Source organism: Aedes aegypti, unplaced genomic scaffold, assembly GCF_002204515.2.
Source record: "Aedes aegypti strain LVP_AGWG unplaced genomic scaffold, AaegL5.0 Primary Assembly AGWG_AaegL5_hic_scaff_1961_PBJ_arrow, whole genome shotgun sequence".
Taxonomy (NCBI): Eukaryota; Metazoa; Arthropoda; class Insecta; order Diptera; family Culicidae; genus Aedes; species Aedes aegypti.
Window position 1 is genome coordinate 2,507 of NW_018735446.1, and position 27,430 is coordinate 29,936.

Genomic DNA, 27,430 nt, shown 5'->3' on the forward strand with positions numbered 1-27,430 from the left:
GAAAGCGACTACTCATGTTGCTCGTTAGGTTTTAATAAACAAAATCACTTTTAAGTTTTTACTGACTAGTTTGGTGTCGTTTGCTTGACTGAAGAAACATTTTACAATTAAATCTTTTATAACCATAGTGGTAGTATATTTTTAGCTTTTTCGTGAGTATGTTCATGGTATGTACCTATCATGTTTTTGATGTTGTTGAAGTTACTCGCTTTCTCCCAAATATGATTAACAAAGTCTATTCTCTACCAAGGCGGGTCTATACCCAGGTGTAATCAGATTTTAACTTTGTGGAGAAAACCAGCGCCGAGAAAACCGACCTGCTTTACGTATACTAGATCACCTGGGTATAGACCCGCCTTGTTCTCTACGAGGTAAACTTTTTGCAGGTAAACTAGTCGTATACCTGTATAGAAAACTTTTTTTGTAGCTTTTGTCGTCAATATTAAATTTCTTATAGGTTTCTTTTATCAAAAGGTTTCAACACTATTGAGAGAATTTTTCTTCAGTTACGTACAATAAAAAATATGACACTACCAAGACTTTAGATCACAACACTGGGATCGCGTCTAACTTTCTAATAGATGCCATAATAGTTATGAATTATTAAATAAAATATCATGAAAACCAACTTGTTAACCTCATGTGGTACCCTTAACAAAAAATTCAGCAACAAACTGCGGTCCTAAAAAAAAATAACAATGAAAAAAAAAAAATTTCACTAAGTGTCAAATTTGTGAAATATTTGAAATGTCATAACTTTTTGTTTATTGGCTTCTTCTTTCTGGCGTTACGTCCCCACTGGGACAGAGCCTGCTTCTCTCAGCTTAGTGTTCTTATGAGCACTTCCACAGTTATTAACTGAGAGCTTACTATGCCAATGACCATTTTTGCATGCGTATATCGTGTGGCAGGTACGAAGATACTCTATGCCCTTGGAAGTCGAGAAAATTTCCAACCCGAAAAGATCCTCGACCGGTGGGATTCGAACCCACGACCCTCAGCTTGGTCATGCTGAATAGCTGCGCGTTTACCGCTACGGCTATATGGGCCCGGTTTATTGGCTTATCATCACCAAATTTTTATGGTAGATAGCTAATATAATGGACCGTTTTCCCTCAAAAAATTACGTTGGTATTCCGATAGGGTTTTGAGATATTTGAGTTTTTGTGACAAAAATGATGTTTTTTAATGAAAAAAAAAAAAAATTTTTACTGTGTGTATTTTTTTTGGAATCTTTACTTAGTTGTCTAACTTTGTTTCTTTAGTTGTCTAACAATCGAACGAACCGTTTTTGCTGTGCAGCTTTTTGAATATTTTTGAACCATTTTCACATACACCCTTTTGAAAAGTTAGTCGTGACTCAACTTGAAGATTTGATATCGGAAAATGACGATTTAGATGGAACTGAAAAACTGTGCAAAATTTCAGATATTTTTGAAATGGTCGATCAGAATCGACTTGCATGCCTCCGTGGAATCCCTCATTGGAGGGTGCTGTGTTCTGAAGCTTCTAAATGTCACATCTGTTTGTCTGTGGCGTGGCTATATCTAAATGTCTCATTTCAACGTTAAGGGTTGTCACAGTGATGGTCGAGTAGCTGTCTCCAAAAGTTTTCCATCGTTGTTGGTTCGATTCTGGCAATCACAATGATGGACCACTTGGCGACAGATGTAGGTTTCTGTGGTGATGCTGGTTCAGAGGGAAATCGAGCGAAAAAGAAAGGGTTTCTGAGAAATGAAAACAAGATTGCGGAGTGCGTGTATTTTAAAACTTGATGCGGAAGCGATAATTTTTTACACGTGTCTTGCAGTCCAAACAGAGCATTGAATTTATAATATTCGAATGTACTCGATTCCAACAGAAATAGCTCTGACATTAAGTGTCATACTAATACTCTTTAATATGGCATTTGTTTTGCTTAAGTTACTGTTAAAGACAGAACATTCCTGAGTAGTGTTTGATCCTTCGACCTTGACGCTTGCTCCTGCGGGGGCGCGCGATGAGGGCAGGATCAAACATGTCGCGCGTCGGTAGTGAAGTAGTGAAAAAGTGATCGGTTCGTTAGTAGTGTTTGATCCTTCGACCTTGATGCTTGCTCCTGCGGGGGCGAGCGATGAGGGCAGGATCAAACATGTCGCGCGTCGGTAGTGAAGTAGTGAAAAAGTGATCGGTTCGTTAGTAGTGTTTGATCCTTCGACCTTGACGCTTGCTCCTGCGGGGGCGCGCGATGAGGGCAGGATCAAACATGTCGCGCGTCGGTAGTGAAGTAGTGAAAAAGTGATCGGTTCGTTAGTAGTGTTTGATCCTTCGACCTTGACGCTTGCTCCTGCGGGGGCGCGCGATGAGGGCAGGATCAAACATGTCGCGCGTCGGTAGTGAAGTAGTGAAAAAGTGATCGGTTCGTTAGTAGTGTTTGATCCTTCGACCTTGACGCTTGCTCCTGCGGGGGCGCGCGATGAGGGCAGGATCAAACATGTCGCGCGTCGGTAGTGAAGTAGTGAAAAAGTGATCGGTTCGTTAGTAGTGTTTGATCCTTCGACCTTGACGCTTGCTCCTGCGGGGGCGCGCGATGAGGGCAGGATCAAACATGTCGCGCGTCGGTAGTGAAGTAGTGAAAAAGTGATCGGTTCGTTAGTAGTGTTTGATCCTTCGACCTTGAGATTAGTGGCGCGGATCGCGAAGCAGGTTAGTAGTGTTTGATCCTTTGCTCGCGTCGCTTGCTCCTGCGGGGGCAGGTGATGTGAGCAGGATCAATCGTGTCGCGCGTCGCTCGCGTGGCATGATTTATTAGTGGCGCGGTTCGCGAAGCAGGTTGGTAGTGTTCGATCCTTAGCTCGCGTCAAATAATTTATCATGGTCTAATCGCTTATCAAAGTGAATCCTGTGACCCAACGATCCTTCCCATTAACAAACATCCCTCCCAGTAACCTTTGTGGAGATGCAGAGGTAAACACGGTCTCCATATAGCAAAGGTTACACACTAACATTCCTTCCTCCAATCCCACCTGACTGCAAGGACGTGGCCGGCGCCGTTATTGACCTTGTATAAATAGAGGCACTGAATTATGCACACTGAAGAAGATTATGGCCAATCCCAGCCGAACTTCTAGTTGATTCTTTGTGCATTTTCACTGACTTCGGTCAATCACGGAATAGCAACCATTGATATGTGTAGTCAGTCTAAGCTAAGCTAAGCTAAGCTAAGTTACTGTTAAAGACAGAACATTCCATGTAATATGTTGTTAACAAAATGTTAAGAAAAGCTTAATTTTTTTATACCAAATTAGGGTGATAGTGTTGTCTAACACAGAACACCTAGATATAAGGAATGAAAGTTTGGAATGGTACTAAAAAAACTGAGAGCATTCTTTGTCAAAGTTGCCAGGCACAAAGATGTTCTATGCCCAAGGAAGCCAAGGAAATTATCCATTATGAGAAGATCTTGGGTCTACCCAGGGCAGACCCTTTAGCATAGCTTTGGTTTGTAGTCGCGAACTATACCAATAGGCTACATGAGGCCCCACATTCAACGTCCTGGATCGGATATTTCAAGTACAGTTCAGTAGTTCAATAGTTCAGTGAAGCATTAAGAATTCTTCAGATAAGATTAAAAGTATTATATAAAATAGCTGTAAAAATCGAAAATCGATTTGGCCCTCAACTTTATGTTGCATATCCTCCTTCGATGAGACATGACACTAACTTTCCCAGCACCAGATATAACAGCTAGCGCTAGCATAGCCGGGAACTCCACTCGTGCGGTTCACACATCATGCATAAATGCGCCAATAGTTTTCAGCTTCATCAGTATGCAACGAACGGCATCCGTGCCAGACGGGTGTTCCCGAAGCCGAGATTATGTTTATTGGCATTAAGGGTAATCTGTTTTCATCCGGTGTGTTTCATAACACAGGATTCGTTCAGGGAAGGATACATCTGTCGCGCCGTGTGTAGTGTGGATAGTGCATCGAGAGAGGCTTCTCTTCGTGCAAGTGACTAGGAGGAATAAGGAATATGGATGAAGCTTGTCGAAGAAGGAGCCGGTATCATGCTATATCCAATAACGGATGCGCTCTTCTCTGCTAAAGCTGTCATATCATGGCTAGTGATAGCTAGGTGTTGGAGCTAAATTTTGACAAGCTTTTTAGACTTTTGATTTATTGCGTTTGGTGGGAAAATAGAAAATCCTGTTTTATATTTTTGAGTGCACTAGATTGGGGAACAGTTTGGGTAGGATCTCATGCTTTATGTCTATATTTTTACAGTGAGGTGATCCAGTTCATTTGCGCTTTATAGTTTTACAAATTTCATTTCAATTTGTACTCTTAGTTTGTCAAACAAACTGACATAGATCTAGAACAAATCGATGTCTCTCAATCAACGACCACTTCTAGTGAAAAACAAAATGTTAAATAGTTGCAAGCTATTGGTCCAAACGATTAATTGCTCCTTTTTCTCCATTTTCAGGCTCATCTCCTAACGACGAGTACAACGCAAAATCTTCCAACGCATCCGCTAACTAGAAATGAAGACGAAACCGTTTCTACCGCTCCACTAGATAACTACGAAGGAAGAAGACGTCGTCGTTTGGGAAGAAAACGCAAACGTAGGCCACTACATGACGATTACTGGCAGGGAGGACCCGGTCCAAGAGATGAAACTGAACCGGAGCAAATCTACCGGGAACCGGAACCAGAACGAAAGCGGCCCTACTCTCGCTGGGAACGTCAACGTCCGGCCGATCGGTGGGCCAATCCCTATACCGACGCCGTTGATCCACACTCCACGTTCAGCAGCGATCCACCTTCTATCCGACGGCCTTACGAACCGTACAACAATCGAGGCAACCGAGAGAATTTTCAACCTATTGACTCCAATAGGCAAAGAAGACTTCCCAGACCGGAGGAGCATCCGACTCCCGGATCCGGGCACAAGGCCTATCGTAAACCATATTCACAAGCCAAGCGAAACGAAGAAGAAGGTGGATCGTCTGACGAACAAGGTAAAACCGCTGCTGCCGACCTGAAAGCCCTGCTGAAACAATCAGGAGGATTGAGTCTAAGTGAGATTCTACAGCAACGAAACATTTCCCTTCAAGATCTGATCAAGGGCAAGCAAATGGCTCTTGCTGCGTTAACACAAAGTCCCCTGGATATTACGACAGTTACCGAACAAGACAACGAAGTTTCTTCCACGGTATCTACATTATCCAGCGTCAGGTTCCGACTGAACGAAGAACCTACTCCACGAACAGATTTCCAAGAAATCAAATCTATGAAGCGGATTCCAGTATTCTCGCCTTCTGCAGCTCCCAGCACAGCAACCGAACCATCAACGACTACAACAATTACCACCACAACTACCACAACGGAGCTTCCACCAACAGCTCAAGACGAAACCAACTCCGTTGAAGACATCATTACACTCGAAAACCTCGGAGACCATAACGAAAATGTTGCCATTTTCCCAACGGTTGAAATCAAACAGCTTGCTCTTAATCCAGTGCTTCCCACCGTCAAAGAGGAACGACTTCGACCCATCAAAGGAATAGCGTCCCGAATACGCCCAGATCTGAGCAATTCCAATATTCGCACAGAGGAAATCTTCTCCGGCACCAATAAAAGACTAGAATCTCTCAAACCGTACGCCACAGCCGAGCCATGGCACTCATCAACATCCACTTCCGCCTCATCAACCACTTTCATTCCAAGCACTACAACTCGCGAGAAGTGGACTCCCTCAGCCGCCCTTCAAGGAAAATATCTCAACAGGTTCCAGCAAACCAAATCTCGACAACGACCCACGGTAGCCGCGTCCTCCGACCCCAATCCAGAAGAACAAACCGAACAGACTCTTCCCGAAACGGAAGCAGCCCCGATCCTGATATCCTCCGAGCGCACCCTCATGCGAGTCCCCACTGTTCGCAACCGGCTCTCTATGAAGCTCAAAATCCGAACTTCTACGGCGGCACCCTTCTCGGCTCAACCACAGTCCACCGAGAACCACCAACTCGCCGACATAGAATTCCACGACGAGTCCGAGAACGTCACCAAGCTGCTCGAAAGTGAAGAACCCGAGCTGAACATCATCGAAAAGTTCACCTCCTTCGAGGACACCAAGAGCGCCTCAATCCCGCACTCGAGCTCCTCATCCGAACCATCAACCACCGAGTTCAGCGAAGACGACCTCATCGAGCGAATCAACCAGAACACCCAACGATCCTTCACGGACAGCCTCGAGGAATACTTCCGCGACGTCACCGAGAGCAACCCATCGCTGTTCAACGATCTTGGCCCACTCACCCTATCCGAGGATCGCAAAGAAATCCTAGAGCTGATGGAAGACCGACGCATCGGCGCTCGTCTCGCTAAAGTTCTCTCCCAAAGAAACATGACTCTGGAAGAACTCCTAGAACATCGCAAACGAGGCTCTAGCCAATTGCACCTCTCGGAAATCATCAACGGCAAAACCAGGCCTGTCGAAGACAACATGGATATCGTCACGGCCTTCGAGCACTTCCCGCGGTTCAACCTGGGCAACCTGCGTAGCGTTCAGCCGGACGACATCAAGCTCGACTCTCAGGGCTTCAGCTACTTCACGTCCATCATCAGCATGCGACCCACGGACGAAACCTACAAGGAGGGTCGTTCGATGCATCACCGAGGTGATCACAAGTTTCTCGATTGGAAACTGCAACCACACCAGCAGCACCCAGCCAATCACAAAATGGACGGGATCCATTTTTTAGGTAACGGCGGATCGAAGGGTGGGCTGATAACCCCTTCGAGAATGTCCGCCGACGCCGAGTTCGACAGCAGCCACGACCAACCCAGTAGTAGCGATCTGCTCGATCTGGAACTGACCGGCCACGGGTTCAACCACCGGCACACGGTAACCATCGAGAGCGCCTCGATGCCGCTGGGCGTCAAGTCGGCGATCGTGGCCAGCTCGTGTATTGTCGGCGTATCGCTGGCCGTGTTTGCGTTGATCTTCGTCGTGTGCCGATGGCGCCAGCGGCGAAGAAACAAACTCAACTACACGGAGAACTTCAACATGGCCAAGGGCCGGCTGCCAATGATGCACACCGAGAGTCTGAAGAACGAGCAGATGCAGGTGTACACGACTCAGCAGTCGCTGCATCAACAGCTTCCGCAACAACAGCAGCAGCAGCAACATCAACAGTATTCACATCATCAGCGTCAACGGAAGGACAGTAAGGTCAACACGATGGATCCCAACTCGCAGGAGGTGCAGGACTACCTGTGGGACACGATGCGCAAACCGTTCCAGTAGGTGCTCCATCAGACGCTGCAGGACATCATTTTGAAGCCATACGTACTGCGCCGCGGAACAACTGAAAATTTAGGTAAGGATGTTTTGCTTGCTCCAGATTATTCAATACATCTTGGAAGGCTTATCATATCTACAGGATCTATTAATTTAGATTTTAGACTTTTCAAACGATACAAATTGTGAGTTCATTAAAAAATTCATGGTCAAGTTTTAGTTTTAAAGCTCTGTAAGTATTGAATATCAATAAACAATTTTAAAAAATAGTCGAGAAGTAGAATTAGACATTATTCCATTACTGACCTTCTTAAAAACCTTTTATCGTTCAAATATTCTATACGGATACACAGAACTGACACTCATATTACACGAAAGAGTTAAACTTTCAAATTCCTATGCATCAAATAATTTAAGTCTTCTTGCAAATATTTCTAAAATGCGTAAAAGCAGTAGTCGATAGCGGTTGTTTCAATTGGCTAAGATTTAACACTACGGACTGCCTGTTGCCTGTTCATAGTGTGATGCGTATCGTGCCTAAGAGTGAATGGTTAGGGGGTGAATGGTTTGTGGGGTACCTGGGCGCCCTCTAAGGGTACTCTAAGGCTGCTACCCGCAGCAATGGAGCAGGTGTCCTTGTGTTTCTCCGAGATAATCGGCTGCCCTTCTTCAGTCTCTAGCCTGAGGCTAAATAAGCGTGGGGTTATGGATATGTTGTTATTCAATTTAAAGTATCATCTTCATTGTTTCGCATTATGCGTTTTACACAGTGTATTCTGTGCTTTTGCGTCTTTGGCGGCTTTCAATAGATACCGATCTGGTTTTTTCGCTGCTTATCTTTTCCATGCTGAGATTTAAAAAAAAGCATACCCTTGCCTAGTTTGGGTAGTGGCTACGGTTAGAATCAGATGCTCTGATCAATCCTCAGCATAGAATAACAGCAACGATTATTCTTTGCTAGAGTGCAAGTGGCGCTAGTTCAAGAACCTTACTTTCGTAAGGGGAACTTCTATCTACCTTGTGGACCCAGTTTTTGCCACTACCAGCAAGCATGAAATGACAAAATCGCGTGCCATGCCCCGATGTTTCTGTTGGTGACCTCAATAGGAAATACAGTACTGGACAGAATAAAGTACGCATTGACCGTTTTTCCATACATAATGGTCCAAGATCTCGGCTTGCTTCGATTGACCTGAAATTTTGACCACAGCTTGAAAGTTGCTTCAAGTTTAGCTTAAAAAATTCAGAGTTTTCCATAAACAAACTTTTGAGTTATGGCAAATCTCTAATATTGACAAAAATTATAAAATTTTGAATAAAACATATTTCTTAAATGGACAAATTTATAGCATTCTACCCCTCAGCAAAAATGTTCAATTTGATAAGACACACAAGTTTGCAGAACAACCTTTTTTAGTAAAACTGATTGTTTACAAAATATTTCTAAAATGCAATTTAGCAATTTTTTGCAAAATTTAAGATTTTTTTATAAATTAAAAGTATTTGGACCACTAGAAGCCGAGATCCAGACCTCCAAGCTTGACCATTTTGTATGAAAGACGACCAAAGCGTTCTTTGTTCTGTCCAGTATTGTACGTCTATTGTTCGGTATATTTACCACAGATGACTATCCCCAACCCCAACAAACATCATCAAACATCATCGCATCGTTGCTGCGGGTAAATAAACGTCGAACCTATTCTTTTCGCCTACCCCTTTCTCTCTCTCTTTATCGCTACACTACAACCAAACCACCAGTGACTCCCGAACCACAGTGGCTCCCAGCTCATTCGTTTTATAGTTTTCAAATATTTTTTTTTTCTATGCATTATTTAAAACATTTTTCTCGTTATTTTTTGTTTAAAAAACATATTTTATTGCTCACCGTTCCGTTATTGGTGAAGATTATTCCTCTTTATAGTCAAAAATCTTAAGGTTTTGTTTTTGATAACTTGTTAACTTGGTTGATAACTGTTTTTTCTCATTTCTTTTTTGCCGCGAAATAAACGAGAATTTTCATGGCAAAGCATGAACAAAAAATCTGTAACATGAGCTGACTTGGTGAGAAAATGCAACTGTTTCGTTGAAGCGGTTCCCTGAGAGCATCTCGGTGGCCCCAAAGACGGCACACATAGCGAATAATCATCTTCAATAAATTTAAATGTTTTCATAAAAAATACAAATAAAAGTTGTCTTACAACTTGTTTGGTGAAAAAATGCACTTGTCCCATTGAAATAGTTCCCTTCAAGTGGTCCCAGAGGCCTCTTTAAATAATTTTGAAGTACTTTCAAGTAAAATCATGAAGAAAAATATGTGGCAAGACCTTTTTGGTGTAATTTAGCCTAGTCTAGTACTTGAAAGAATCCTGGAGAAGTTAGAAACGAAAACTTTTACCACTGTTACAGTATCACTGTAGCAAGACCTGTTTTGGTATGGAAACGAAAATGTCCTCTGTCACAGATTCCCTAAGGGTTCCAGGTTTGAACAATGTCACCAATGATCCATTTCAAATGTATTGATAGTAATGCCATAAGAAATGATACTGAAAAAGCTGTAAAACGGTGATTAAATGAAATTGTCCCCTCAAAGCCGTTCCCTGAGGGCATCCCGATGGCTCCAGAAACGGTCAATGTGGCCCAATGATGATCCAATGATCCGTTCCAAATAATTTTAAAGCGTTTCTATGAAGAATCATGAAGAAAAAGCTGTCGCATGACCCGTTTCAGAGTGGAAACGAAAATGTCCCCTGTCCAGGTTCCCTGAGGGCATCCTAATAATTCAAATACATTCATCTGAGGTTTTTAATTGAATTCCCAGCTGATCACTTTGAGAAATTTCTAACGAAATCTCTGAAACTGTTCATGTTTTTCAATGGATATTGTGTCGGTCTTTCAGCAGAAAGTAGTAGCAAAGTTTTTCTCAGAATTCCTGGATGAATCACATTCAGAGTTCCTGAATATTGTTTGCACCAATTGAATTGATACGTATGAAGGACAGTTCTGGAGAAATTTATGAATGAATTGGCAAAACTCCTTCCTAAGGAATTTCTGAGGGAATAATCATTCTTTTCCACGTAATTTTTGAAGAAATTTCTGTCGGAATGTATAATCTCGTAAGAATCGTCACACAACATGAAGCCTGAGATCCCAGGGAATATTCGGACAAATGCCTAAGCTCAAAACAAATGTTCAACTAATACGCGGACGAATTCTGGGAGGATTTCTCAATGTGGGATTACTGGACGAATCCTCTCAAAATTGTGGACGAATCCTTGTGAGTTTATCAGAAAATATCTTTGATAGTTTTCAGGCATTTCCTAGAATAATTTTTCGACGAAAATTGGACGGATTCTATTTTGAAGCTTCGCAAAAAATCAACAATTGAGAATATCATTGGGATGTTGATATATCATGCTTATAAAACCGAAATAAAGACCAGACTTCGGATCGGTCCGCTGAGAACCAAATTTCCGTAGAGTAGGACAATACTATGAATCTATACACCCGTAATGTTATTTGGGACAGACAATCCACATACTTTTATCACTTGAATGTCTTCAATGATGTTTATAAGCTTCATGCATACTATTTGAATTTATGGACCATGTTAATACAATACTCACCACAATATTATGGACCATGTTGATACAATAACACGTATTAGAAAACATGTGTTGAATGTTGCAGCACTGTTTTTTTCTAATTTAATGAACAAAATTAGTTTTTTAAGCGCTAGCGTCTAACTTGACAAAATTCTTTTGGCTGGAAATTTCTCATAAAAATAAGGTTTTTTGCGGTTAAAAGGGCAAACATAAACATGTTCAATCAAAAGCTGTACACAAAAATAATGATTTTTTTAAACAAAATAAAAAGTTTTTGCGTGGAAGTATGCATGTAAAATTCATAGATGAATTATTACAAAATCGTATAGAACAGTGAAATGAATTTCAATTGTGTTTAAGAAGATGAGCTTGACAAAACCAACCATAGAAAATTCACGGAAATTCCTCCTAGTAAATTTATCAGGATCTCGCTTAGGGTTTCGCAAGAGCTCTCTAGGAATGTTGAGGATGTCTCTTAGATCTTAGTTTTTGCTTGATCTGTTTCAAAGATTGCGGTATAGTACGCATTGTATACCATTCCACAAAAATGAGAGAGGCGATAATATCTATGATTGAAACTATGTGTGAATCGTTGTCGATTTGATGTTCTTTTGTCAGTGCTTGTGCTTCGCTCAAACAAGCTTTTGCAAATTTGCAGAAAAGATTGGCAGTATCAAGTAGACTAGTCACACAGTATGGATGCCTGATGAATTCAAAAACGAAGCATGCAAAAAAAAATTGAAAATCGACCAAAATTTGTTCATAGATTAAACATTTAATTAAAAAGGTCCTGCATTATTTTTTCCCCAAACATCTATATTGTATCAAGATTCTATGGCGAAAATTGAAAAAAAAAACAAATGTCAAGGGTTTTTGTTTAATTTGCAATTTAGGTTTTTGAATTTTTAATTTTTATTATATTTTTTTGGTGTATATTTTTTTCTTGTAGCTCAAACGATTCACTTAAACTTCTGCATAGAACGCTTTTCTCTTAAATCATCACTTTTGGAGGATGTTTTTATTAAATTGTGTGCAAAAACTCATTGGCCATTTTTAGTAGTTGTTTTTTGAGTCTAAACAATCTCGATATATTGATGAAAAACACTTATTCTATCTTGCAGAAAATATGTGTAAAATTTGATTCAAATTGAAGATTATCGATTCCGAGTTTTGATAATTTCGACTCATTCTGGATGGAATTCGAGATATGCAATTGATTTTCGTTTAATACTTCGGATTTGAAACAATATTAAAACAAGTATTTTTAGGAAAGTATTCAAATTGGTCATCAAAAGATTCCAGAAGGAGAGAATGGTGGAAAAAATACTACATCGGTATCTAAATGCCAAGAAAATAATATTGATTTTGTGTAAAAAAATCTAACAGGTATGTCTGCGCAATTATCGGCGAATTCACGCAGGTTTTCGAAACGTTTCTCTGTGAAGTTATCGACCGAGTATTTCGGGTATTCTAGGTCGAATACTCAAAACGATATCGAAAAAAAACATCGAACGAATCTAGGATATTCCTCAATAAATCTTTGAATGAAGGAATCTTCGAACGATTCTCGAGGTAATTGTTTAACTAATCTCTAAGAAATCCTCGACCGAATCTGGAGGGAATCGTTACAGGACTCTCAAAGGAATTCTCAACGATCCCCGGAATATTCATCGAATGATTCTTGGGAGAACCCTCGAAAACATGTTGAAATAATCCCTAAATAACTCTCGAAGAAACGGCGGAAATGATTTCGATATCTTGAGGGATTCTTGTAAAATTCTTATAAATGAAAATAAAATTAGAAGTTTTTGACGAAATCTTTCAAAATTTTGATGATTTTCAGTGGATCTTGTGCCGACATTTCGCGTGAAAGTCGTGAACTAAATATTGTCAGAACTCTTGAAGGAATTATATACAAAATTCGGGAAAATTTTTGGAAGAATTTCGATGACATCCTGAAGAAATATATATTTGGAACATAAAGTGATACGTTTTGAGGAACATTCAGGAGAAATTGTAGAGCAAATTTAACTTACGGCAGAAAACTGACTACAAGGTTCATAGTCTAACATTTTCCAATATAACTATAACAAATATCAAATACTTATATAAACAGTTTTGCCACCTGAATGCATATTCTGCCTTTTGTTTGTCATCTAAGAAATTACTCGATGAATCATTAGAAAAAACTGCAGCAGTAATCCTTACATAAAATCAGTGGTGACTAGTAACCTCACTTTTTACCTGTTCGACGAAAAATATCAGTATATTTAGAATATAAAACTCACTGTATGTAATTAGAATCGTCATTTCAAGCAGATTTGAGGTTACGCCATCGCAGCTGAATGAAATGCTGGGTAAAACTCTAGAAAAATCTCTAGCGAAGTTCCTAGAGAGGCCTGTGGAATTTCTGGTCACATTTATTGAAGAGTTCAGATTTTGAGCAATATTCCTAAAGATTTGTGGACCAATTCTCGAGCGAATATATGGATAACTATTTAAAAAAAAAAGTCCCTATGAAAACAACTGAAAGAATTACCGTAGGAAAAATCATGGTAGGAATTCCTCGCAGAATTGTGGTAGGATTTCCTGGAGTATTTCCTACTCAATTTGTTTCCATCTTAGAATAAACCTTTGTGAATGTATCAGATAGAATTCTTGTAGGAATATTTGGAAGAGTCATACTGATTCTCTGTGTAAATCACTTGAGGTATCAGCGTTGGATTTCCTGGAGCATATTATAGAGGAGTTCATTTAGACATTAGTATTGATTGCTGGAAGAATTGATAAAAAAAATCTCGCGAAACATTACTAAAGGACCTATGTACAAATGAGAGATTCTCTCATCTTTGGTTAATTTGACTCAGTTATTGATCAAAGGGGAAGTAAACAAAGAGAGCCTCTCATTTGTACGTAGGTCCTTTAGTAATGTTTCGCGAGAAATCTTTATAGGGATCCGTAAAGCATGAATGTATTTGGACAATTCGCGCGTATCTTTTCCAAAGGACATATCTAACATTGAGATGCTCATTTTGTTTACTTTCTCGTTAATCAATAACTGATCCACATTAACCTCATTTGTTGCATTTTCTATGTGAAACGCCAGAAAAGAACATTGTTTTTTCTCTATACAGTGAAAAACTTGCCAAAAGCGTTAGCACAGACAATCAGACATCCCACTCTCATCACTGTTCATCGACCAACTTTTTAAGGTGAAGGTGAATCGAAGCCAAACCTAAAATTTTCAAGAGCTCAAATCTGGAGAACCAAACATCCGTTTAAGCTGAAAACTTAATCGATTGGTCACTAGCTGGTGGTGACCAATCGATTAGGTTTTTAGCTTGAACGGGTGTTCGGTTCTCCAGATTTGTGCTCTTGAAAATTGGAGGTTTGGCTACGATTCATCTTCACCTTAACGATCGATTTGAATATACGGTAGGTGGTCAATCGACCACCCGCAGCCTTCGCGTCGTTTTCGTTCGTGCTTGACGTTTACGCACTACCGCTATCTGTTGGACCCTCGGCCAAACACAATGATTTTAGTATTGGGTGTCTCGCCGATTATGATTTTGATCGCGATTTGTTCTAAGTGTTATGTCTCTTTGTCTGTGGCATTAGTGTTGATCGAATCGAGGAAGAGAGGAGAGAATCTTACATAAGTCATTATGAAAAGTTACGCGAAAATAATCTACAGGGTTCCTGAAGCTCTGAGGGATTCCTATCTTGATGAATTTTGTTTGCTCAACTGGCGTAGAAATTTACTTAACGGCCTCAACGCTGTTCAAGTGTTCTTCGAATGACTGCTTCCACCTTTCAATCATCCTATTTTGATTCGTCAGAATGACAAATAGATTTGAGCGCAGTTTAATTAGCAGTTAACACAGTGATCGGACTCATTACATGCCTGATTCTATTTGAATTTTCATCGTAATTCATCTGTATATGCTTTTACCGGCTTCTCAGGGATCCGGACATTAACTAACCCATTTATGGTCTTTTTGATTTCCCTCTTTTCAGATCCAATGCCCACTCTGCATCCAGAAATCAGTAGAACATGGGACGTCCCTGAAGACCCCCTAGTAGATTCTCCACGGCCAACCGACTCAAATCGGAATAGAAATTTAGCAGTTACTATTTTCCAGTCCTTCCTTCCCTAGATACTGTTCTGCTTAACTGTTCTTTCGAATTCGACTATCCATCCGCACTATCTGCTATTATTATGAGTTCATTTATTAATAATAACCACGATTCTGTGGATGGGCACAACGTTACGATTCAATATCCGCTTGAACGGGCACCCACCATCTACAAACGACAAGGGCCATGTCACTACATGACAGTTGATTGATGCAAACAGGCAGCGGAAAATGCGCGCGAAAAGAGAAAAAGTAGAGAGTAATGAAAGCAAATCAATAAAAGGGCGCAAAAGTGAAATGTAATGATCCAACAGAAAACGGGAGATGGATCGGAAACATGCAACAACAAAAATGCATAAAACAAATCATAGGAAAGTAAGTGTGAACAATGTGCAATACAAATAACGAGAAGCATAATCATAATCATCCACATCATCGTAATTGTCGGTGCAAGCGATAATATCACCTGGCATGTTAAATAAAGCAACAGCGAGATATGTTTTAATTTAGTACCTAGCAAACGCTAACACGGTGCTCCGTAGACCGTTAACCGAAAAAAAAAGTCTTCGTCAAATCTGTGCTCAACAGTCGTTTTCTACGGTTAAAATGTATGTCTGGGCAGAATTTAAAAAAAAAACATAGGACTGGTTTTGAAGTTTCGCCTTTTTGATGTTATACGACATCAGATACGAAATCAGATATATTTAAACGGTTATTTTACTAGTTCGTTTTAATTTACCATTTACCGTGATTATCAGAAGAATAATTGCTTCAAAACATGTAATTCTGATTTATTTTGATTTTGTGGACTTTTGCCATCAAAAACCGTAATTTAGAAACGAGCCCTACGTAATTTTCTAAACTTTGCCAAGATACGCAACATAACCACAGAAAACGACTCATGAGTACAGTTTTGATGGTTTTTTTTTTCGATAACAACGGTCTGAGGAGCACCGTGGATAATTTATGTGCAACATCGGTAGCCATTCATGTACGAGAGCTACAGACCCCTTCACCCTGTTCTTCACCCCTCATTCCATTATTGTAGTGATAGTGATTTTAGCTGTAAGGATTTGAAAAATATTTCTTTGAAATTCAAGACAATGTAAGATATGAAATCGAGTAAAAGAGACTGGCAGAGAAACGATGAAATACGAAATAAAAAAAAACAGTTCGAAAAGCACCGCCCGCAGTAAACAAGTACATAGGAATAAAACCGGTCGAACATTGGTTGGTTGATTGAATCCGAGATCGTCATTACGCTCATTAGTCAATTTTACACTTTTATTTGGCCGGATCCAGTCGGTCCGAACCGTGGTCTCGAAATTAATTCCATTCGAATGCATATACAATTATACATACATTACATTATACATACAATTAACTCGATTCCAACCAATCGCCACCCATTGGGTCCCCGGTGCCCATTGCTACAGGGTAGGAGATAATGATTGTATTTAAATGGGTGCCAAACCAGGTATTACCGAGGTGTGGGTGGCACCGGGAATAAAAAACGGACAAATAAAACAGAAAATTTAAAAATTGCATTAAAACTATTTTTGCATTTTCCCTTTTCCTTGTACACATTGTCCTTTTCCATTAGTGCTAATTGGGTTTTCGTTCGACGTCGATTTCCGCACAGGAAAGCCTTTGGGAAGCCGGAGGAGGTAGAGCTTTCAGCGTCGATTTGGCGTTGATTGGCTTTACGCAAAAGTTTTGTGGTGCTTTATTTCGATTTATTTTTAAAACCAGGTACAGTCACGAGGGCAGGTGGACTCGGCGGGATATAATCTGTGGACAATGGAAACTAAGCGACACATAACAGTTGATCCGAGTATTGTTAATTAAGACAGATGAAAATTTGTCAACGAATTCCGTTTCAATAGTTAGCATTTGAATTGATTTTAATCGGCTCAATTGAACATGCTGAGTTTTCCAAGAATCTTTGAATTGGTGTTTCCGGATCCTAAGATGAATCAGAATCGGAAACCACGATTTTATGGATTCTCGTATAAATCTTCGAAGGATTCTCGAAAAGATCCTCGAAAGATTTTTTTTTATTCTCAGAGAAATCTTTAAAGGATTCTCGGACAAATCCTCGAAAGATTTTCGGAGAAATTCTCGGAGGATTTTTTGGAGAAATTTACGAAGGATTCTCGAAGAAACCCTCAGAGAATTCTCGGAGAAATTTTCAAAGAATTCTCGGAGAAATCCTCAAAGGATTCTCGGAGAAATCCTCAAAGGATTCACGGAGAAATCCTCGAAGGATTCTCGGAGAAATCCTCGAAGGATTCTCGGTTAAATCTTCGAAGGATTCTCAGAGAAATCCTCGAAGGATTCTCGGAGAAATCCTCCAACGATTCTCAGACACATCCTCAAAAGATTCTCGGAGAAATCCTCGAAGGATTTTTGGAGAAATCATCGGTGGAATTTCGGAGAAATCCTTGGAAGATTTTTGGAGAAATTCTCGAAGGATTCTCGTAGAAATACTCGAAGGATTCTCAGAGAAATATTCAAAAGATTTTCGAAGAAATTCTCGAAGGATTCTCGGAGAAATCTTCCATGGATTTTTCGGAGAAATCCTCAAAGGATTCTCGAGATACCCTCCAAGGATTCTCGGAAAAAACCTTCAAGGATTCTCGGAGAAATCCTCAAAGGGTTCTCGGAGAAATCCTCGATGGATTTTCGAAAAGTTCCTAAAAGGATTCTCGGTAAAATCCTCGAAAGATTCTCGGAAAAATCCTTGAAAGATTCTCAGAGAAATATTAGAAAGATTCTCAGAGAAATATTTGAAGGATTCTCGGAGAAATCTTCCAAGGATTCTCGGAAAAATCCTCCAAGGATTCTCGAATAAATCCTCCAAGGATTCTCGGAGAAATCCTCCAAGGATTCTCGGAGACCCAGGAAATCCTCCAAGGATTCTGGGAGAAATCCTCCAAGGATTCTCGAAGAAATCCTCCGAGAAATCTCCAAAGGATTCTCGGAGAAATCCCCGAAGGATTCTCAGAGAAATCCTCTAAAGATTCTTGGAGAAATCCTCGAAGGATTCTCCCAGAAATCCTCAAGAAATCATCGAAGGGTTCTCGACTACATCCTCGAAGGATTCTCGGAGAAATCCTTGAAGGATTCTCGCAGAAATCTCCGAAGGATTCTCGGAGAAATCTCCGAAGGATTTTCGGAGAAATCCTCGAGGGATTCTTGGAGAAATCCTCGAAGGATTCTCCGAGAAACCCTCGAAGAAATCATCGAAGGGTTCTCGACTACATCCTCGAAGGATTCTCGGAGAAATCCTTGAAGGATTCTCGGAGAAATCCTCGAAGAATTCTCGGAGAATTCTTCGAAGAATTCTCTGAAAAATACTCCAGGATTCCCGGAAACATCTTCCAAGAATTCCCGGAGAAATCCTCGAATAGTTCTCGGAGAAATCCTCAAAGGATTCTCGGAGAAATCATCGAAGGATTCTGAGAGAAATCCTCGAAGGATTCTCGGAGAAATCCTCCAAGGATTTTCGAAGAAATCCTCAAACGATTCTCGGAGAAATCCTCGAACGATTCTCGGAGAAATCCTCGAAAGATTCTCGGAGGAGTCCTCGAAGGATTCTCGGAGGAATCCTCGAAGGATTCTCGGAGAAATCCTCGTAGGATTCTCGGAGGAATCCTCGAAGGATTCTCGCAGGAATACTCGTAGGATTCTTGGAGGAATCCTAGAAGGATTCTCGGAGGAATCCTAGAAGGATTCTCGGAGATATCCTCGATGGAATCTCGAAGATATTCTCGAAGGATTCTCGGAGAAATCCTCGATGGACTCTCAGAGAAATCTTCGAAGGATTCACGGAGAAATCCTCGAACGATTCTCGGAGAAATCTTCGAAGGGTTCTCGGAGAAATCTTCGAAGGATTCTCGGAGAAATCCTTGAAGGATTCTCGGAGAAATCCTTGAAGTATTCTCGGAGAAATCCTCGAAGGATTCTTGGAGATATCCTCGATGGATTCTCGTAAAAAGATTTCTCCGAGAATCCTCGGAGAAATCCTCCAAGGATTCTCGGAGAAATTATTGAAAGATTCTCGGAGAAATCTCCGAAGGATTCTCGGAGAAATCTCCGAAGGATTCTCGGAGAAATCCTCGAGGGATTCTTGGAGAAATCCTCGAAGGATTCTCCGAGAAATCCTCGAAGAAATCATCGAAGGGTTCTCGACTACATCCTCGAAGGATTCTCGGAGAAATCCTTGAAGGATTCTCGGAGAAATCCTCGAAGAATTCTCTCTGTAAAATACTCCAGGATTCCCGGAGACATCTTCCAAGAATTCCCGGAGAAATCCTCGAATAATTCTCGGAGAAATCCTCAAAGGATTCTCGGAGAAATCATCGAAGGATTCTGAGAGAAATCCTCGAAGGGTTCTCGGAGAAATCCTCCAAGGATTTTCGAAGAAATCCTCAAACGATTCTCGGAGAAATCCTCGAACGATTCTCGGAGAAATCCTCGAAGGATTCTCGGAGAAATCCTCGAAGGATTTTCGGGAGGAGGTCCTCGAAGGATTCTCGAGTAAATCCTCGAAGGATTCTTGGAGAAATCCTCGTAGGATTCTCGGAGGAATCCTCGAAGGATTCTCGGAGGAATCCTCGTAGGATTCTTGGAAGAATCCTCGAAGGATTCTCGGAGGAGTCCTCGAAGGATTCTCGGAGGAATCCTCGAAGGATTCTCGGAGGAATCCTCGAAGGATTCTCGGAGATATCCTCGATGGAATCTTCGAAGGATTCTCGGAGAAATCTCCGAAGGATTCTCGGAGAAATCCCCGAAGGATTCTCAGAGAATCTTCGAAGGATTCTCGGAGAAATCCTTGAAGGATTCTTGAAGAAATCCTCGAAGGATTCTCGGAGAAATCCTTGAAGAATTTTCGGAGAAATGCTCGAAGGATTCTCGGAGAAATTCTAGACGGATTCTCGGAGAAAATCCTTAAAGGATTCTCGGAGAAATCCTCGAAGGATTCTCGGAGAAATCATCCAACGATTCTCGGAGAAATCCTCGAAGGATTCTCGGAGAAATCATCCAAGAATTCTCGGAGAAATCCTCCAAGTTTCTTGGAGAAATCCTCCAAAGATTCTTGGAGAAATCCTCTAAGGATTCTCGGAAAAATCCTCCAAGGATTCTCGGAGAATCATCCAAGGATTCTCGGAGAAATCCTCCAAGGATTCTCGGAGAAATTTTCCAAGGATTCTCGGAGAAATCCTCGAAGGATTCTCGGAGAAATCAAGGATTCTCGGAGAAATCAATGATTCTCGGAGAAATCCTCCAAGGTTTCTCGGAGAAATCCTCCAAGGATTCTGGAGAAATACTCCACGGATTCTCGGAGAAATCCTCCAAAGATTCTTGGAGAAATCCTCCTAGGATTCTTGAAAAAGAGCTTCAAGGACTCTCGGAGAAATCCTCCAAGGATAATCAGAGAAATCCTCCAAGGATTCTCGGAAAAATCCACCAATGATTCTCGGAGAAATCCTCCAAGGATTCTCGGAGAAATCCTCCAAGGATTCTCGGAGAATCCTCCAAGGATTCTCGGAGAAATCCTCCAAGGATTGTCGGAAAAAAATCCTCCAAGGATTCTCGAAGAAATCCTCTAAGGACTCTCGGATAAATCCTCGAAGAATTTTCGGAGAATCCTCCAAGGATTCTCGGAGAAATCCTCTAAGGATTCTCGGAGAAATCCTCTAAGGATTCTCGGAAAAATCCTCCAAGGATTCTCGGAGAAATCATCCAAGGATTCTCCGGAGAAATCCTCCAAGGATTCTCGGTGAAATCCTCCAAGGATTCTCGGAGAAATCCTCCAATGATTCTCGGAGAATCCTCAAAGTATTTTCGGATAAATCCTCGAAGAATCATGTCGGAGAAATCCTCGAAAGATTCTCCGGAGAAATCCCGTAGGATTCCGCGGAGAAATACTCAAAGGGTTCTCAGAGAAATCCTCGAAGGATTTTCGGAGAAAATCCTCGAAGGATTTTCGGAGAATCCCTTGAGGGAGTCTCGGGAGAAATCTCGAAGGATTTTTGGAGAAATTCTCGGAAATTCTGGAGATTCTCGGAGAAAATCATCAAAGGGTTATCAAGAAATCCTTGAAGGATTCTTGGAGAAATCCTCGAAGGATGCTCGGAGAAATTCTCGAAGGATTCTCAGTACAAATTCCTCGAAGGATTTCGAAAGAAATTCGCGAAAAATTCTCTTAGAAATCTTCGAATAATTCTCGGTGAAATTCCTGAAGGATACTCGAAGAAATCCCCGAAGGATTCTTGGAGAAATCCTCGAAAGATTTTCGAGGGAAGCCTTGAAGGATTCTCGAAGGATGCTCGGAGAAATTCTTGAAGGATTCTCGGAGAAATCTTCGAAAGATTCTCGGAGAAATCCTCAAAGGATTCTCGAAGAAATTCGTGAAGGATTTTCGGATAAATCTCGAGGATTCTCGAAGAAATCCTCGAGGATTTTTGGAGAAATCTTCGAAGAATTGTCGGAGAAATCCTCGAAGGATACTCGAAGAAATCCTCGAAGGGTTGTCGGAGAAATCTTAGAAAGATTCTCGAAGGACTCTCGGAGAGATCCTCGAAGGATTCTCGCAGAAATCCTCGAGGATTTTTGGAAGAAATCCTCTAAGAATTGTCGGAGAAATCCTCGAAGAATTATCGGAGAAATTCTCGAAGGATTTTAGGAGAAATAAACGAAAATTTCTCGGAGAAATTCTCGAAAGATACTCGGAGAAATCCTCTAAGAATTTTCGAAGAATTCCTCGAAGGATTCCTCATTTTTAAAATCATATTTCAACAAATTATCTATGGATTGAATATTCCAAATATTTTCCGACAAATTGATGAAGAATTCTAGGATGAACTTTCATTGAAATGTCAGACAAATTCTAGAAGAAATCATCAAAGATCCTCGAACGAGTCTCCGAAAACGATTATGGACGAATGCAATGCAAAAAACAGAACAGGTTGAGACGGATTCTCGAGGACATAAGAAAAAAAGTTCTTATATTTATCATAGATATTTTTGGAAATTTTCTAAAGGAATAGATATAGCAAAATGTATCATATGGCCATATGGTTTTATACTAAATAAACGAGATAGAATGTTTAAATAAACTTTTATAACTAAAGTTCTGCTAAAATACAAGTAAAAATATGTGAGAAAAAGGATACAATATTTTATAAAGAGCTACTCACCAGTACAAAATCATACGTAAAGTTATCCTTCAGCAGCGCCGTTCTTTGCCCTGGATGAACTTCTTTATGAACCCGTACTGCCGGGCAATGTTCTTGCAGTGACTGAGCGCCGCCCCGAATGCACTCGTTCCCTTCAATTCTGCCATCTCGGCCGGACTGAAAGTAACATGACCGTGGAGTACCGATCGGGCAGCACGTCCAGATACGGCTTCCAAACGCTGCTCGGGCTGGAACCGTTCCACGATCAGCAGCAGCGCCAGCATCAGGTTGGACAGATTCTGCACCATCATCACCGGGATGTCCTTCATGATGTCCGGTATCTTGCTGTCGGCCGTGACCGAGAAAATCAACTTCTCGGCACGGTCACAAACACTTCGCCCTCCTTGAAATCCTTGGTCGCTTCCAGCCCCAGCTCGTATCCGGAAAACTCCGATATCTTGACGCCATCGAACTCGCAACCTTGCTCCTTGGCCCACCGGCCAAAAGGCTTCAATGTTGGCTTGGCGCGGTTTGCCATTGTTGGTCTTGAGCTTGAACTCGGACTCCAGCTTGCGGATCCGCTCCAGTACGGCGTACATGTCCTGGTACTGCTTGAACTGCTCGTTCAGATTGGCCGTTTGAGGAAGCTGTGGCTTAATGAGCGAATCCACCAGCGAGTTTGAGCTCGTTCTGTTTGCTCATCGATAGCTTTTGCCTCCTGTCGTTGCCATTGCCGGACCGGTCATAACCGAACGATACTGGGCGGTCTTCTTAATTTCTACGCGCGAAAGACGTTGGAGTGATGAATATGTGACTGCTCGCACGCCACCAAGTGTCTCGATTGACGCAGTGATTTATGTATTTTTGTAACGATGCTGGTTTTCTGTTGTACCGAACGAGACCACGAAAAGAAATATCGAACCACACGCGAAACACGTTATTTAGGGACTGCTTGAATCGTAGTGTATTCTAAATTGGATGCTATAGAGAGGACGGGGCGTATTTACTTGAATGGATTTACTTTGGTTTGTAATAAATTAGGGAAATAAATGGTGGATATTTTGCTACTAGGGCGGCATCCATTTATTACGTAACGCTAAAATTTGAAATTTTCGACCCCCTCCCCCCCCTCCGTAACGGTTTTTGTATGGATTTTTTTTTTTAAATTTTGTATGAGTCGTAACGCTCGAGCTTACCCCCTCCCCCCCTTCGAAGCGTTACGTAATTTGTGGATGCCGCCTAGTTTATTTTCCACAGGTGAATCGTCCCATCCAATGCACACTGTTTCCTTGAGGCCTAGATTCGTGATCAAAATGGTTCCACCATTGAAAAAATTGTTTTCGCGATTTGATGTCTTCGGAGAAGTTGTTCGGGGTGTAGAGGAGCCTTCTTAAGAAAATATCATTTTTTGCGATTAATCCCCCTAAAAGTGAGATTCAATGTTTGCTTTTGTTATAATAGATAAAAATCCAGCCATGGTGTTTACGCGATAAATTTTCGCTAAACATACTTTAGCTCTATCTGTTCTATTTTCAGGGATTTGAATAATATTTTTGTGAACGATCAGTAGAGCAGTAGCGTGACCTCATGGCATTCTTGGCAAAACATCAATTCGTGCGCTCCTTGATTACAGCACAAACAAACAGAGGTCCTCGCTTCCATTGACCAACTTTTTATTATTTTTTTTTTATTAAAATACCTTAGAGTACGTCATTTATTAGCCCATTGGGTCAAACACTATGATTCCAGCATGCATTCCAAGTGTTACATCTGTTTGTCCTGTGATTATAGCTAACTTCATTTCTGATATCATACAGGCAAAAACACTTAATAATTTAAGGAATAATTATGAGTAGATGAAAAACCGAAATTTAGTACTATACCATTTAATTCCACTAGAGTTTGTACAGTCGACTCTCCCACATCCGATGTTCTACATCTCTATATCTCTCCCTATGTCGATGATGTTATAAGTCCCCTTCAGTCTGCCTTACATTTTCACTCTCCATATCTCGATATTTCTCCTTATCTCGATATCTCCATATCTCGCAATGGTTTCTGTTGATTTTCCGTTCTCAATTTTCTCTCCGTATGTCGATATGAACCAATATCGAAGGGTAACTAGACAAAGTTTTAGGATTCAAAACAAATTGTGGAGCGCAAAAATGACGTTTGTTTGTTGTATTACTTTCTTGGCAACGGAGTGTTTTTCAATCTAGTATGCATCAAAAATTTGTTCTTTGTCTCGATCTCTCCCTATCTCGATGGTCCCTTCGATATCGGAGATGTGGAGAGGCGACTGTATCTTTGACAGTGGTTCCTGCTTATTCGCAGTAACCGACTATGTTTATTGTAGCAACCAGCCTGTCCTAGTAGTCCAGAAACAACGGAACTAGCATCCAAGTTTGCTATAACATTTATAAGGTTTAATCACCGCATGACTTTAATATTATGAAAATTTATTGGCTTTTATCGGTGAATGCAATACTGTACTCAGAGTGAAAGGGAGTAACGAAAGTAATGAAATGACAAGATGGATAGAATCGCAAGCGAGCGACGAGAGAAATGAATAGAAGTTGAAAATTTGTTTTTAACAGAGGGCCATATGTATGAACAACACAATCGAAACGACAAATCGTTGCCTAACGTCCTGGTCTTGAACGGCTAGATGTTGTAGTGTTGGTCACTACTAACACTAGACAGGCAAAAAATTGTCGCCTCGACCTGTTAACTATATTGTTCGGCGTATATAACAGTTCTATCGATCGTTGGCATATTTTCGGAGATTGATACGAAATGACGTTACTTATTGGATTTTTCGCGTCTAATCTCGCATACCCCTAATTTGCCCAAGTGATCCTATTCGAACTGACGTTAAATTTCTTTGCCAAATTGATTCTACATTTATAAGGTTTAATCACCGCATGACTTTAATATTATGAAAATTTATTGGCTTTTATCGGTGAATGCAATACTGTACTCAGAGTGAAAGGGAGTAACGAAAGTAATGAAATGACAAGATGGATAGAATCGCAATCGTTTGCTATAAATACTGCTCTAATTTGTACTAAAGGTCATTGTTATTCAAACCACCAAAGCGAATACATCCAAAGTTAAAAACAAACTCAAAATGACTCATTCAATTCATCTCCGCTATCGAACATAAATTTGGTCCTTCGAACCGGATCTTATAGAAACCAGAAGCAATTTGGAACCTCTAATTCAGTCCATTTCAATCCTCTAATTCTAAACTCAAAACCCTAGCCGTTGTCATTCTGGAATTTTGAATCTAAAAGCCATTAATTCATAGCTGAAGTCTAAAGAAAGATCACCTTTATCCAAACTGTTCAAAAATCTTTATCTAAACTATCAAACTGAAACACACGATCAAGTATTTTGTCCAACCATTCGTGAAGTCCATACAATCCGTCCAGTCCGTCAAGTTCATACAGTCCGTTCAATCGATCCAGTTCATCCAGTTCGTTCAATCCGTCCAGTCTGTCAAGATCATACAGTCCGTCCAGTCCGTCCAGTCCGTCCAGTCCGTCCAGTCCGTCCAGTCCGTCCAGTCCGTCCAGTCCGTCCAGTCCGTCCAGTCCGTCCAGTCCGTCCAGTCCGTCCAGTCCGTCCAGTCCGTCCAGTCCGTCCAGTCCGTCCAGTCCGTCCAGTCCGTCCAGTCCGTCCAGTCCGTCCAGTCCGTCCAGTCCGTCCAGTCCGTCCAGTCCGTCCAGTCCGTCCAGTCCGTCCAGTCCGTCCAGTCCGTCCAGTCCGTCCAGTCCGTCCAGTCCGTCCAGTCCGTCCAGTCCGTCCAGTCCGTCCAGTCCGCCCAGTCCGTCCAGTCCGTCCAGTCCGTCCAGTTCGTCCAGTCCGTCCGTCCGTCCAGTCCATACAGCGCGTCCAGTCCGTGAAGGTTATACAGTCCGTGCAATCCGTCCAGTTATCCAGTCCGTTCAATCCGTCCAATCCGTCAAGTGCATCCAGTCCGTTCAATCCGTCCATTTCAGCCAGTCCGTCCAAGTGCATCCAGTAAGTCTAGTCCGTCCAGTCTGTCAAGTCCATCTGTTCAAATCAGCCAACCGTTCAAGCCTTCCGTTCAGTTCGTTCTTACAAGCCATACAAAGCCATAGCAAAGTTGCGTGGTGCATTAAGCATATCGCTTGAAAGATGCCAACTAAACGAACGCCTCGTACCAAGAAACCTCCTACTCAAGAACCACCAATTGCTGTGAGCGAAAATAACGATCAACCCGATGCTATTCCTATGCTATCTATAGAACCATCAACCCCAATACGTCCAAATTCAACACCTGGGAAGAGAATTTAGATGAAATAACGATGAAAGGATATTTTCGCCAGCGCAACAAAGTAGAGCAGTCTGTTTTAGAACACAAAGAATGATAGAAGAAAGAAGCTTGATGGGACTACCGCAACTCAACGTAATTTCAAAAAATCTCTGCGCTGCCATTGATGAATTTTACTCAGCACACAACAACGTACTGATCCTCGTACCTGACGAAGCTGTTTTCGCACAAAATAAAGTTTTTGCTGCATTTGAAGAGCTTTACAATTTTGTTCTATCGCCATAGAAGAACTAATTTTTCTCGCCAAAGAAAATAGAAATTCATCTTGCAACTTATCGCCTCAAATAACCGTTCAACAACAACCTTTAACAGTACCTATTCCAACCTTTGATGGAAGATATGAAAATTGTCCTAAATTTAAAGCAATTTTCGAAGATCTCATGGAGAAATCTCCGGATTCAGATGCTATAAAACTATATCATTTAAATAAAGCTTTACTTGGATCTGCTGCTCATGTTCTTGATGCAGAAATTATGAGCCAAGGTAATTATAATCAAGCCTGGGATATTCTAACGGAATGTTTTGAAAAACCAACGAGTAGTCGTCGAAATTCACATACAAGGACTACTTACGCTAAAGAAAATATCATCAGAATCGTACAAGGATCTTCGATTGTTGATTGACGAAACCTCACGTCATGTAGAAAGTTTACGATACATCAAGCAAGAATTAACCGAATTACAGAAATATCCGAACACATAATCGTTTACCTAATAGTAAATGCTCTGGATAAAGCAACACGAAGAGCTTGGGAGTCAATTCCAAAGAAAGGTGTGCTACCAAAATATAAACGAACAATAGAATTTCTCAAATCCCGTTGTCATTTTTTAGAGAATTATGAAATATCCACCAATTGTTCAA

The 27,430-nt window shown here is 41.1% G+C and overlaps 2 protein-coding genes across 2 annotated transcripts; one reads left to right on the forward strand and one right to left on the reverse strand.

The window, feature by feature from the left end:
- The first annotated feature begins 4,434 nt into the window (after positions 1–4,434).
- On the forward strand, positions 4,435–15,575 carry LOC5574417 (cell wall protein DAN4). Its single transcript, XM_021856674.1, has 2 exons — positions 4,435–7,366; positions 14,907–15,575. Exon 1 carries the CDS (start codon positions 5,119–5,121, stop codon positions 7,291–7,293), a length of 2,175 nt encoding a protein of 724 aa, XP_021712366.1. The 5' UTR covers positions 4,435–5,118; the 3' UTR covers positions 7,294–7,366; positions 14,907–15,575.
- A 6,684-nt stretch (positions 15,576–22,259) lies between these two features.
- LOC110680883 lies at positions 22,260–22,808 on the reverse strand. The gene has a single exon (XM_021856673.1). The coding sequence runs from the start codon at positions 22,806–22,808 to the stop codon at positions 22,260–22,262; it is 549 nt and encodes a 182-aa protein (XP_021712365.1).
- Between the last annotated feature and the right edge of the window lie 4,622 nt (positions 22,809–27,430).